The sequence below is a fragment of the Sinocyclocheilus anshuiensis genome, unplaced genomic scaffold, assembly GCF_001515605.1.
Source record: "Sinocyclocheilus anshuiensis isolate Anshui unplaced genomic scaffold, SAMN03320099.WGS_v1.1 scaffold940, whole genome shotgun sequence".
Lineage (NCBI taxonomy): Eukaryota > Metazoa > Chordata > Actinopteri > Cypriniformes > Cyprinidae > Sinocyclocheilus > Sinocyclocheilus anshuiensis.
In genome coordinates this window covers 896,785-909,274 of record NW_015549620.1, presented here as the reverse complement: position 1 = coordinate 909,274, position 12,490 = coordinate 896,785, and the positions used below count along the sequence as shown (strand labels likewise).

The 12,490-nt window shown below is 35.9% G+C and overlaps 1 protein-coding gene and 2 pseudogenes across 1 annotated transcript in view; 1 reads left to right on the top strand and 2 right to left on the bottom strand.

Annotated features, from left to right (window-relative positions):
* Nucleotides 1–545: 545 nt before the first annotated feature.
* Nucleotides 546–1,036, bottom strand: LOC107659355 (T-cell receptor alpha chain V region RL-5-like; annotated as a pseudogene).
* Nucleotides 1,037–2,584: 1,548 nt separating this feature from the next.
* Nucleotides 2,585–3,075, bottom strand: LOC107659354 (T-cell receptor alpha chain V region RL-5-like; annotated as a pseudogene).
* A 5,584-nt stretch (nucleotides 3,076–8,659) lies between these two features.
* Nucleotides 8,660–12,490, top strand: part of ing5b (inhibitor of growth family, member 5b) — a 5,787-nt gene continuing 1,956 nt past the window's right edge. Inside the window, exons 1-4 of the mRNA XM_016448378.1 lie at nucleotides 8,660–8,900; nucleotides 9,228–9,299; nucleotides 9,400–9,566; nucleotides 9,648–9,759. Coding sequence (XP_016303864.1) covers nucleotides 8,864–8,900; nucleotides 9,228–9,299; nucleotides 9,400–9,566; nucleotides 9,648–9,759 — 388 coding nt within the window. The 5' untranslated portion in view covers nucleotides 8,660–8,863. The remainder of the gene's footprint in view (nucleotides 8,901–9,227; nucleotides 9,300–9,399; nucleotides 9,567–9,647; nucleotides 9,760–12,490) is intronic.

The window sequence follows — 12,490 nt, the reverse complement described above, 5'->3', positions numbered from 1 at the left end:
GATGAGCTTTGTAAAAATCGACGCGTTTCAGAAAGGCGGGGCATAGAGGAGAAACAATAATGTACAGTATGTGGAAAATGTGTTTTTTGAACCTTAAACCGCATAAACACATTTCATTACACCAAATACACAAAATAATGTTCTTTTTAGCAACATCATATGACCCCTTTAAATGCATACCAAGAAAATATAGTGTGAAAAGAAGTATATTCCTCAACCTGTGTGACATGACTGTCTATGTTGAATACACTTTAAAGATAAATCAGTGAATGGAAAAGTTTTGCTTTTGGTATGATAATGATGAAACAAACAAAAAAAAGCTGTATTCTCAAAGGTAATATTGAGTACTTACTGCCATTTTATGGTTACCTGCAAGTATTGCATAATATTGCCATTTCACAAATTATCAAATTAAACATAATTTGACTAACTTTAGAATGTTGATTTGTTTCATGTTTTAATCCTTTTTGCATTAGATTATTTAAATATGTGTATACTAGCTTCTTTGTCACAATTTTTCTCTCTGTCTCTGTGTTTCTCTCCTGTCATTGTAGCAGGTTTTTGTAGAGAGCTGATGTGTTTCCTGTGACTGTGGGCTGCAGAGCACAGTAGTACAGAGCAGAGTCTGATACAGCAGCAGAGGAGATCTTCAGATCCACATGGTTTTGTTCCCTTTTTGTAATGTTAACAGTGAGTCTTGGATCTACAACAGACCGCTGAGCTTCTTTTGCAGTGTCGTAGGTGAGTACAAGAAATTCAGGTTTTGATCTTCCATGCTGACGGTACCAGTGGAGATAATCTGTACCTACAGAATCAGAAAAATTACACGACAAAGTAACACTTGAAGCCTCCTCAGCAAAAACATCTGTTTTGTTTTGGTTTGATGACATTCCCAAAGACAGCAGCTGAAAAAGAAGAGGCAAGTTTGTAGCTTTGTAGTGCTTTTTATTTATTTTTTATAAATAACCGAATAATCAAGCAAATAAATATACATACCGGTTGAGGCACAGAACAGAATAACTGAATGAAGATCCATTGTACAAGTGTTCACTCTGAGAAGTCAGACTGAATCATTTCAACCACAGTCTCTGTCAGACATAATTAGATCATGTCAGATGTAAGTCCCTCCTCTTTTGACACTTCAAGACAAAAGAAGCTTTATTTTGAGGGAATGGTATTTCTTGGAGCCTGGCTCATTATTGCTAAGTGAAACTAATTTTCTGTCCATTATTGTTAAGATTAATTCTAAGTAGTAATAATTCTAAGTGCATCCATAGTGGATTTTGTTATAATAAGTTAAAATTAACTTTAGTCATATTTTAGTGTCAGATAGTCTGTCACCATAAGCTTTATAAAGCAAAACTACATGAAACACATATTTATGTGTAATATGGGGAAGCTTTAGGTTTTTTTTTTTTTGCAAGTGTAACACAATTGAAGTGTTACATACTTGTAGTAAATTTTTGTAAAACACAACCCTAAACCCTTTTACCTTTGTGAAAAGCTCTTTTTTTTTTGCCCTTTTATTCCTTTTATAAAACATTTCTTCCCTCAACCTCACACAGGTGTTTGCCGTTATTATCTCACATTGAGGTTTTGATTTGGTTTTCATAATAAGAGCTTCAAAGTGAAAATGGCTTGTAGTTTTTGTACAACTTGTCTCATGTTTTGTATCACTGGGCTTCAACTCTTAAAGCGCAGTAATAGAGAGCTGAATCTGACACAGTCACACTGCTAATAATGAGTTCAGTCAACATGCGAGAAGTTCTTGACTGGAATCGAGGATCAGAGCTGTGCTTAGCACTGTTTGATCGTGCTCCTTCACGTAATAAATATTGAGGTTCTCCATTAGGATATTGTCTGTACCAGTACAGACGTACATTTTCACTGTCTGAATCATATGAGCAGCTCAGCGTTACAGACTGTCCTTCTGTTTTGATGATGCTCTTCCCTTTATTTGGCTCAATTTTGTCCACAGCTGTCACATCTGCAAACATTAAGCACAATATTAACTCATTTTGTCTTACTTTAAACACTGTATATCGTTAAAGATATAAATTACAAGTGTTTCGAAAGAAAATCAATAAAATACCATCCAGTGTTTTATAGGTTTTTTAAAGTTGTTGCTAAAAGATCTGAAGTAATCATAAATGCCACACCCAAAATAATGAAAATAATGTTCTTTTTAGCAACATCATATGACCCCTTTAAATGCATACCAAGAAAATATAGAAGTATATGAAGTATATTCCTCAACCTGTGTGACATGACTGTCTATGTTGAATACACTTTAAAGATAAATCAGTGAATGGAAAAGTTTTGCTTTTGGTATGATAATGATGAAACAAACAAAAAAAAGCTGTATTCTCAAAGGTAATATTGAGTACTTACTGCCATTTTATGGTTACCTGCAAGTATTGCATAATATTGCCATTTCACAAATTATCAAATTAAACATAATTTGACTAACTTTAGAATGTTGATTTGTTTCATGTTTTAATCCTTTTTGCATTAGATTATTTAAATATGTGTATACTAGCTTCTTTGTCACAATTTTTCTCTCTGTCTCTGTGTTTCTCTCCTGTCATTGTAGCAGGTTTTTGTAGAGAGCTGATGTGTTTCCTGTGACTGTGGGCTGCAGAGCACAGTAGTACAGAGCAGAGTCTGATACAGCAGCAGAGGAGATCTTCAGATCCACATGGTTTTGTTCCCTTTTTGTAATGTTAACAGTGAGTCTTGGATCTACAACAGACCGCTGAGCTTCTTTTGCAGTGTCGTAGGTGAGTACAAGAAATTCAGGTTTTGATCTTCCATGCTGACGGTACCAGTGGAGATAATCTGTACCTACAGAATCAGAAAAATTACACGACAAAGTAACACTTGAAGCCTCCTCAGCAAAAACATCTGTTTTGTTTTGGTTTGATGACATTCCCAAAGACAGCAGCTGAAAAAGAAGAGGCAAGTTTGTAGCTTTGTAGTGCTTTTTATTTATTTTTTATAAATAACCGAATAATCAAGCAAATAAATATACATACCGGTTGAGGCACAGAACAGAATAACTGAATGAAGATCCATTGTACAAGTGTTCACTCTGAGAAGTCAGACTGAATCATTTCAACCACAGTCTCTGTCAGACATAATTAGATCATGTCAGATGTAAGTCCCTCCTCTTTTGACACTTCAAGACAAAAGAAGCTTTATTTTGAGGGAATGGTATTTCTTGGAGCCTGGCTCATTATTGCTAAGTGAAACTAATTTTCTGTCCATTATTGTTAAGATTAATTCTAAGTAGTAATAATTCTAAGTGCATCCATAGTGGATTTTGTTATAATAAGTTAAAATTAACTTTAGTCATATTTTAGTGTCAGATAGTCTGTCACCATAAGCTTTATAAAGCAAAACTACATGAAACACATATTTATGTGTAATATGGGGAAGCTTTAGGTTTTTTTTTTTTTGCAAGTGTAACACAATTGAAGTGTTACATACTTGTAGTAAATTTTTGTAAAACACAACCCTAAACCCTTTTACCTTTGTGAAAAGCTCTTTTTTTTTTGCCCTTTTATTCCTTTTATAAAACATTTCTTCCCTCAACCTCACACAGGTGTTTGCCGTTATTATCTCACATTGAGGTTTTGATTTGGTTTTCATAATAAGAGCTTCAAAGTGAAAATGGCTTGTAGTTTTTGTACAACTTGTCTCATGTTTTGTATCACTGGGCTTCAACTCTTAAAGCGCAGTAATAGAGAGCTGAATCTGACACAGTCACACTGCTAATAATGAGTTCAGTCAACATGCGAGAAGTTCTTGACTGGAATCGAGGATCAGAGCTGTGCTTAGCACTGTTTGATCGTGCTCCTTCACGTAATAAATATTGAGGTTCTCCATTAGGATATTGTCTGTACCAGTACAGACGTACATTTTCACTGTCTGAATCATATGAGCAGCTCAGCGTTACAGACTGTCCTTCTGTTTTGATGATGCTCTTCCCTTTATTTGGCTCAATTTTGTCCACAGCTGTCACATCTGCAAACATTAAGCACAATATTAACTCATTTTGTCTTACTTTAAACACTGTATATCGTTAAAGATATAAATTACAAGTGTTTCGAAAGAAAATCAATAAAATACCATCCAGTGTTTTATAGGTTTTTTAAAGTTGTTGCTAAAAGATCTGAAGTAATCATAAATGCCACACCTGATGCCATAATGAAAAGCAGCAGCATGTATTTGTTCATGGTGAATATGATCAGATCAGTTGTGTGTTAATTCTCTCAGTGCTCTGTGCTCTGACTGTGTGTTACTGAAGCTTTCTGCTGTTCAGTAATCAAGACTTTCAGGAACTTCCTGATCTCTGTGAGCTTTGTACCTTCATTAATAGCATGTTTACTGGTGTGATATATGAAAAAAGACAACAACAAAAAATATGTTTGTGCTTTTCAGTCTCTATTCTTATAATATTAAAATATAGTATAAATAAGACGAAAGTTGTTCATTGTAATTCTTTATTGAATGTCTGAGAACACTGCCACCTTGTGGCACATTATACCTACACAATCTGTCACATGATAATGGATTGATAGTCCATTTTTATATGGGTTTAATTAATGTAATTAACAATATTAGGATGATGCTTCTATTTTTGATCTCACATTGATTTTAAATATGTCATCTTTTTATCTGCTATTTGATGTATGTAGATTTGGATTCATTAGCTTTTTATTTGTTTATTTCTTTTCATTCACGTGTTGTTCAACTTATTACTTGAATCTGCAGTTTACAGGTTCTCCTTTAATCTTTGTCTCTGTATCTCTTGCTTGTTCTAATTGGATTAAATAAGTAAAGGATTTTGTACAGTGTTCTTGTGTTTCCTGTCACTGTGGGCCGCAGAGCACAGATGTACACAGCAAAGTCTGATACAGCAGCAGAGGAGATCTCCAGAATCACATGGATTTGTTCTTTTTTTGTTACTTTAACAGAAAGTCTTGAATCTACACCAGATATCTCACTCTCTTTTGCAGTACTGTATGTGGCTACAAGAAATTCAGGTTTTGATCTTCCATACTGACGGTACCAGAAGAGATTTTCTGTAACCCCAGAGGAGGAATAACTGCAGGACAGAGTAGCTTTTTGACCTTCATCAGCACCAACATCTGTTGTATCTGGACTGATGTTGTTTCCAAAGACAACAGCTGAAACAGAAGAGAAATGGGTAGTATTTTAGAGAGATTTCAGATAATCAGTCAAGCAAATCAATCATTCTCTCAACAGAAATACACACCAGTTGAGGCACAGAACAGAATAACTTAATGAAGATCCATTGTACAAGTGTTCACTCTGAGAAGAGTCAGCCTGAATCCTTTCAACCACAGTCTCTGTCAGACACATTAGATCATGTCAGATCTGTAAACACTTAGTCCCTCCTCTCTGAGTTGAATTATTCACACCTAGGTAACAAGAGCATGTGTTTTATATTGTATTTTAGTCTATGGTATACATATAATAAATAAACATTTGTATGTTTTCTGTGTGCTCTAAATGCATCTAAGTGATTCCATAATATACACTACTGTTCAAAAGTTTGAGGTTGGTAATATATATTTTTTAAATAGGTCTCTCTCCAGTCTTCAGTGTCACATGATCCTTCAGAAAATCATTCTAATATGCTGATTTGATGCTCGACGCTTTAAAAAAAATCGTATTATTATCAGTGTTGAAAATGGCTGTACTGCTTGATATTTTTGTCAAAACCATGATGCATTTTTGGGGGATTTTTTAATTAATAGAAAGTTTGAAAAGAACAACATTTATTTAAGATATCTTTGACATTTATTTGAGATTTGAATTTTTTTTTAACTCTTTAGAATTTAAAAGTCTTTACTGTCAGTTTAATGCATCAAATATTTTTATATTTATACCCTACAAATGAAGAAAGTTCTCAAATTGTCTCTCAGTTTCCACTGCATTTAATAGATACTGTAGAATGCTTCTAAAAAAAATCATGTTCGCCAGATACTCGTTCATTATTTCAAATGAGTCAGGCTTTTCAGAATCTAAATGAACACACACACACACACACACACAAAATGTGTGGTCAGCTTTAAAAATAAATATAAAGTTATTTGAACATGTATTTCTTGCAATTATTTCTTGCAACATAATCATCTGTTATTTAATTGCTCATATCAAAACAGTATTAATGTACACAATCTTTAACAATGTATCATTGCTTATCTAAATGTATTGTTTATGATATAACTATAGAACAAGAATATCAGCAGCATAGACTTTATTTGACCATATTACATAACTTCACAGTGTTTCTGCTCCTGTGTTTTTGTATGTGGTTTGTGTGGAGTTTTCTCAGTGTGGGCCTCAGAGCACAATAGTACACAGCAGAGTCAGACACATGTACATCTTGGATTGTCAGTGGAACTGAATCTGATGAAAGTTTAGAATGAAATCTCTCCTGAAACTCAGTGCCAGTCTCTCCAGTTCCAAAATTGTCTCTTCTCAGGATGTATTTAGGAATATAATTTGCTCTCTGGATGTACCAGAAGAGATCTGGAGCTGCTGAAGCACTGCTGTATTTACAGTTTAATGTGACTGATTTTCCTTCCAATTCAGTCTGATGTCTTTCTGGCTGGCTGACTGTTTCTTCCCCTCTACATTCTGTAAACATATTAAATTAATTAAATACAAAAAAGTGACACATCAGCTAGGATGACTTATATAAAAATGCTCATGGATATGAAAAATTGTATTGCCATACCTAAATGAAGTACAAAAACAAGAAACAAATTCCTTAACCATTGCGACATGGTTTCCCTACTTGGATAGCTTAGTAGAAATCACCATCCACAGACTGATGGGAGAAGAAACAATATCTGGTTTGGTCTCTTTGAATGTATTTGATAACGCATGTAACTCCTCCCATTCTCAAGGTCGGCTGTGTGATATATTCTGTCTGGTAGGCTACTGCCAATTATTACAACACAGTCTCTAGATGTTTTTGCGCCAAACCTTATGAATACTGAAATTATCATAAAATGTGTTAGTGTTGCATATAAATAATTTTCCAAAAGGAATTCATATCCTAAATGCAATTTCATCTCCTTGATTGAATATACTACTCTGATTTGCATGTGACTTTGCATGTGACTGCCAAATGGATTCATTTAAATGTAACTTTTAAATGTTGCAATCCAAAAAAAGTATTTTTGTTGACTGACTTTAGAAATAGAGGTAACATGAGTTATTGTCTTATTGTTGAGTGTGTTTCTGTCACTGTGGGCTGCAGAGCACAGTAATACACTGCAGAGTCAGACACACGCAGATTCTTGATTGTCAGAGGAACTGATTTTGAAGATGTGTTGAGAACTGCATTAAATTTCTCCTTGAACTCCTCATTATTGCTGCTAGATCCAGAAAGTCTGATCAGCATGTATTTTGGGGATCTATTTGTCTTCTGTTGGTACCAGAGGAGATTTGGATATTGAGTGCTGGTAGCTTTGTAAGTGCAGTCAAGAGTGGCTGTTCCATCTTCATAAGCTGTCATAACTGGTTTGGACTGTATTACATTGTCCTGTGCTGTGCATCCTGTTCAATCAAACAAATTATTGTACAAAGTGAACTTTATGATTTAAAAAAAAATGAAGAAAGTCAAAATACATACCTAGGATAAATGATGTCATAAAAAATATATAGCACAGTTTCATCATTGCAGTGTTAAATATATGCTAAATAAAAGAGATATTCACTAGACGAGAGCTTATGTCTATGTCTTGTTTCTGCTTTTATCACTTACAAATGCTAAATACAAAACCTGGGAGGAGTCATTTACATATAGCTTTATCCTTATTGCCTCGCAGGGTATATACTTATATCATATTATTTTTACTAACGCTATTGGGCTTATTTCAAATGCAAACTTTAAACACATAATCGGATTTAAAAGTAACCGTATCCCATTTGTATTCCATAAATGACAATGTAATAAAGGAGCTGTCTAGTCCAATAGGCTATATTTTCAACTCATTTTTTTTTTTGGTTTTAGCCCTAAACCTAACTCTAATTAAACTTTTTTAAATCGAATATTGGGGTGACGTCTGCATTTAGGTCTATGGTGTTGCAGTCCGACATCTCTAGTGTTTTTGCATGAGGACTGAATGTGATTTGGTCACAGTGGGTCTCAGAGCACCGATGCTGAGGATGACTTCAGGTCTCTTTTATCTCTTCTTAAACTCTGTAGACACTCCATTAGACAGCTGTTTTTCACCATGTCCATTGTCCATGTGCAGTATTCATACAAAGAAATTGCTTAATAAAATCAATAGCCTATCAGTTATGCCATTTGTTGTATTTCACATGATAATGAGGCTCAGCCTGTCAGTTTAATAACTAAGACGACACTGCCACCTTGTGGTAAATTCTGAACATACCACATATCATCACGTTGTCTTGTCCCTCACTTTTTAAACATTATCAAAAAAGACATAAGGTTGCAGTTAATATTAAGAAACCTACGACAGAGTATACGACATATTTAAAACTATATAATACCCACCGAAATTCCCTGTATTGTCTTGTTCTTTCACAGAGAGCGAAGACGTGAACTGCAACTCCACTGCAGTAGATGGCGATGTAGAGCAACTTGTTACTTCATGTACTACAGATGAAGATGGAAAGCTACAATATATGATATGTAAACCACGTGGACAGTCTTATGCTTTTACTTTATAGTAGTTCGGTTAATCCTTTTCATATAAAAATCGAATAACCTACACAGCGACCCCAGAAAGGGAATTTCAGCGCGCGCTAAATAAACCATCGTACACGCCTGCAGTACAAAGTAGTAACAAGAATGGCGAAAGGAATGTATTTAGAGCATTATTTGGACAGTAAGTATTTTAAACGGTATTCTTGAAAAACTTGTTGCCACATTTTAATTACTGCCTAGTTGAATGAAATGTGATGAATTCCTCTTGCAGCCTACTTGTGAGTTGAGGAGTTGTTGTGTTTCAGCATTTGTCTTATGTGTTACGTTACGATAAAATGCTGAACTGTAACGTTACATGACTGAGTGCTTGAATAATGTTTTGCATTTTATACCACCCGTCCTTGGTCAGTGTGTGAAGTTAACTTCCTGTAGCATATGCATGCATGTTCTTTTTTCCTGCCATGTAAATACTGTTTGCACGATCTTTAATTCTAATCATTCACTCCAGGCATCGAAGGACTTCCCTGCGAGTTGCAGAGAAACTTCTCATTAATGGAGGATTTAGATAATAGAACTGAAGGTATGCATGTTTGCATCAGTATCACTTTGTTTTCGAGGCCATTACAGTTAACTTTTAAATTATGATTAATGAACAATTACATTCTTACTGTTGTTCACAGAGAAAAAAACAGAGATAAGTGAACTAGCTTCTGAGTATGTTGCAAAGGTTAGAAATTTGGCATCCGAGGAGCGTGCCCAGCATTTAACGAAGATTGAAAATGCCTACAACAAATGCAAAGAGTACAGTGATGACAAAGTTCAGCTTGCAATGCAGATTTATGAAATGGTGAGATGCAGAGTCCTCGGTTTTATATTTGCATGTGCCATTTGATGCATCAAGCAAAAACAAGTCTCCTTGCATTTCCAGGTGGATAAACACATTCGGCGGTTGGATGCTGATCTTGCACGCTTCGAGAATGATCTGCAGGAGAAACTGGACACGGGTAGCATGGATAGCTCAGATGAGAAGCAGTCTCGAAGTAAGTCTTATTGTTCAGAACCTATCTTCATGTACATATTATTACAGTTAATACAATGGGTTCCCATGCTTCTTGAAAGTACTTGAATTTCAGACATATGGATTCAAGGCCTGGAAAGTACTTGAAAACAAACAAAGGTCCTTGAAAGTGCTTGAATTAAATTTGAAATAAATTTTGTTTATGCAGGGATTCAAGTTTTCCATCGCTACGACGGATTTCCGTCAATTGGAAAAAAAATTATGGGAAAAGAAACATGTAGCGCATTGTTGTTGTTGTTCTGCCAGCACACCAAAAATCATTCCCGATGTTGTGCTGAATTCTGCACCCCTGCCAGATTGTGCACCCCCTAGTTGAAGTCACTACCTGATTGCCTAATCCCAAACCCACCCCTAATCCTAACCCCTCCCCCACACCTACTCCTAAACCTTCCAATACTAGAGGGTGCATCATTTGGCTGGGTGCAAATTTCGGCACTACACCGGCCACGGCTGCAGCTTTTCAGTGACAACATAAGTGACGCCGCTCGCATCATTCACAGTCGGGTTATTAGCAGAGAACACAGAGCAGGACAGTGTTGCCAACTTCTTTCAATAGAAAGTAGCTAAAGCCAGTATGAAAAGTCGCTAAATGTCGCCAGATGACGTCATACGCTAATTAGCATATTCATGACGTCATCGCGTCTGTTGCCTTTTACATTTGTTTGTCTCTCTGTGCTCACATACTGTATTTTAATGCAGCCAAATTATCAATAAAACTGTTTTCATTTATATATATTACTGTTTCTGTTGTCAGACAACAGAATAAATATGAAATAGTGACTGAAATGCGGCCCTTTAAGACTACATAACCAGCTCTCCCTTCCAAGACGTTAATCTGCACCAAAAATCCTGCTTTATATTTGAGCCATCGTCTGATGTAATGAAACGAACATAAGAAAAGACAAGACACAGACAATTCCTGTGCTGTGATTTCGGCTGTATTTGCATGTAAAATTAGAGAAGCAACATAATATCTATTTTAACTGAAGGCGCTGCTCCTCTCAGCCGCTCGCTGTACAGAGCAGACGCAAAGAGAGAGGTGTGTGCGCGCTGACCTCGTGCCGTTGCGTCAGTACCAGCGATCACAGAGACTCGCTAAGGTTTGTCCAAGAAGTTGCTAGTCGCTTTTTTGGAAAAAAAAGTCGCCAGGGGGTCTGAAAAGTCACTAAATCTAGCGACAAAGTCACTAAATTGGCAACACTGGAGCAGGACTTGAATTTCGGCCCGGGATTGCGGCTATTAATTACGGCTATTAATTACAATTGTACTCATTCCCGCAGGTTCCGTGCTTCTAACGCGATGACAGATGACGGAACGTATCATTTGCACGTGCTTTTGAGTCTTGAGAACTCGCTCGCACGCTCTCATTTTCTGTGCGCCCACAGATCGCGATAAGGAGAGTGACAGCTTTTAATAATAGTTAAGGGAGTTTGCAAATGTGATATTGATTCAATACAACAGTTCAGTAAACAAGTACTGCCTGATTTCTTTAACGAAAATTGTTCCAAATATAGTAACAGCTCAGCCACTTGGCATCTCTAAAAGCAAACACAGCTGAGTTTCATTCATTCAATGAAAGTGCGTTTTTGAACGAATCTAGTGAGTCAGTGATTCATGATTACCCAGTGATTAAAATCAGTGACTTGTCGCCACCTACTGGCGGATTTAGTTTAATTTTTAGCGTATAATTTCAGTTATTTAAATCATTTAATATATCTGTATTCAAAATGTTATATTTAAAACATTAATCTCCACATAAATGTATGAATTTAATTGCACTCATGCCACCTCTGAGCCTCATTAAACGTCTGAAAATGTACCTGTGCCACCTCTGTACAAATACATTTTTTATTAATACTAGTTTCATATGATTGGTAAGCTTATTTGGCTTATTCTACTTCTTATTATATTGTTTTAAATAGAAATTTTAAAAAGCTTATAAACGTACATTTTTGAATTTGACAGATGAAAAAGATGCCATTACAAACGTAAAAAGAAAATACCCCTGTTAGTCACTTTGAGTCAAAAGTCACCTCGTATTAAGAAGGCTAATTTTTGATCAGAATTTTTATTTTTTAAATTAGGAGGACAAGCGCTCCTAATTACAAGAAGAAAAACATGCTTTTAAACTGTGTGTGTGACAGGTATGGCTGTGGAATGGGGTTTGGCTGAGGAAAAATTTTCAGTCAAAAGATTTTTTTTAACCCGTTTATGGCGCTATTTCAAAAATGGTCCTATATGTTCTGTCAAAGACAGAACGAAACGGCACTAATGATTGGGGGTGGAGATGGGGTAGCCGAAAAAAACTTAGCGTGTGTGTTGATGCGCAGCCTAGAGCCTTGGGGACAGTTTTCTTAAGCCCGCTCCCGCTGAATTTCTGACCATTACCGCCCACTCCCACAACGTGTGTGTCCCGCTCCCGCAAACATTCTAATATTGTATATTATTTTCACACATCAGTGAGCCGCTATCAACATGCGGGGTATTGAAATTGCATTTGAATGAGCGCTCGCTTTTCACTTTCGATTTCGCGATCATGCGCACTCTGTGTAAAGGGAGCACATCTTACAGTGTGTGCATAATTATTAGGCACGTTGATATTCTGATCATATTTTTTTCCAAGCACATTTTACCAATTCCAAACCACATCAATCTTAATAACTACTATTATTTTTGTATTTAATCATTTAGAA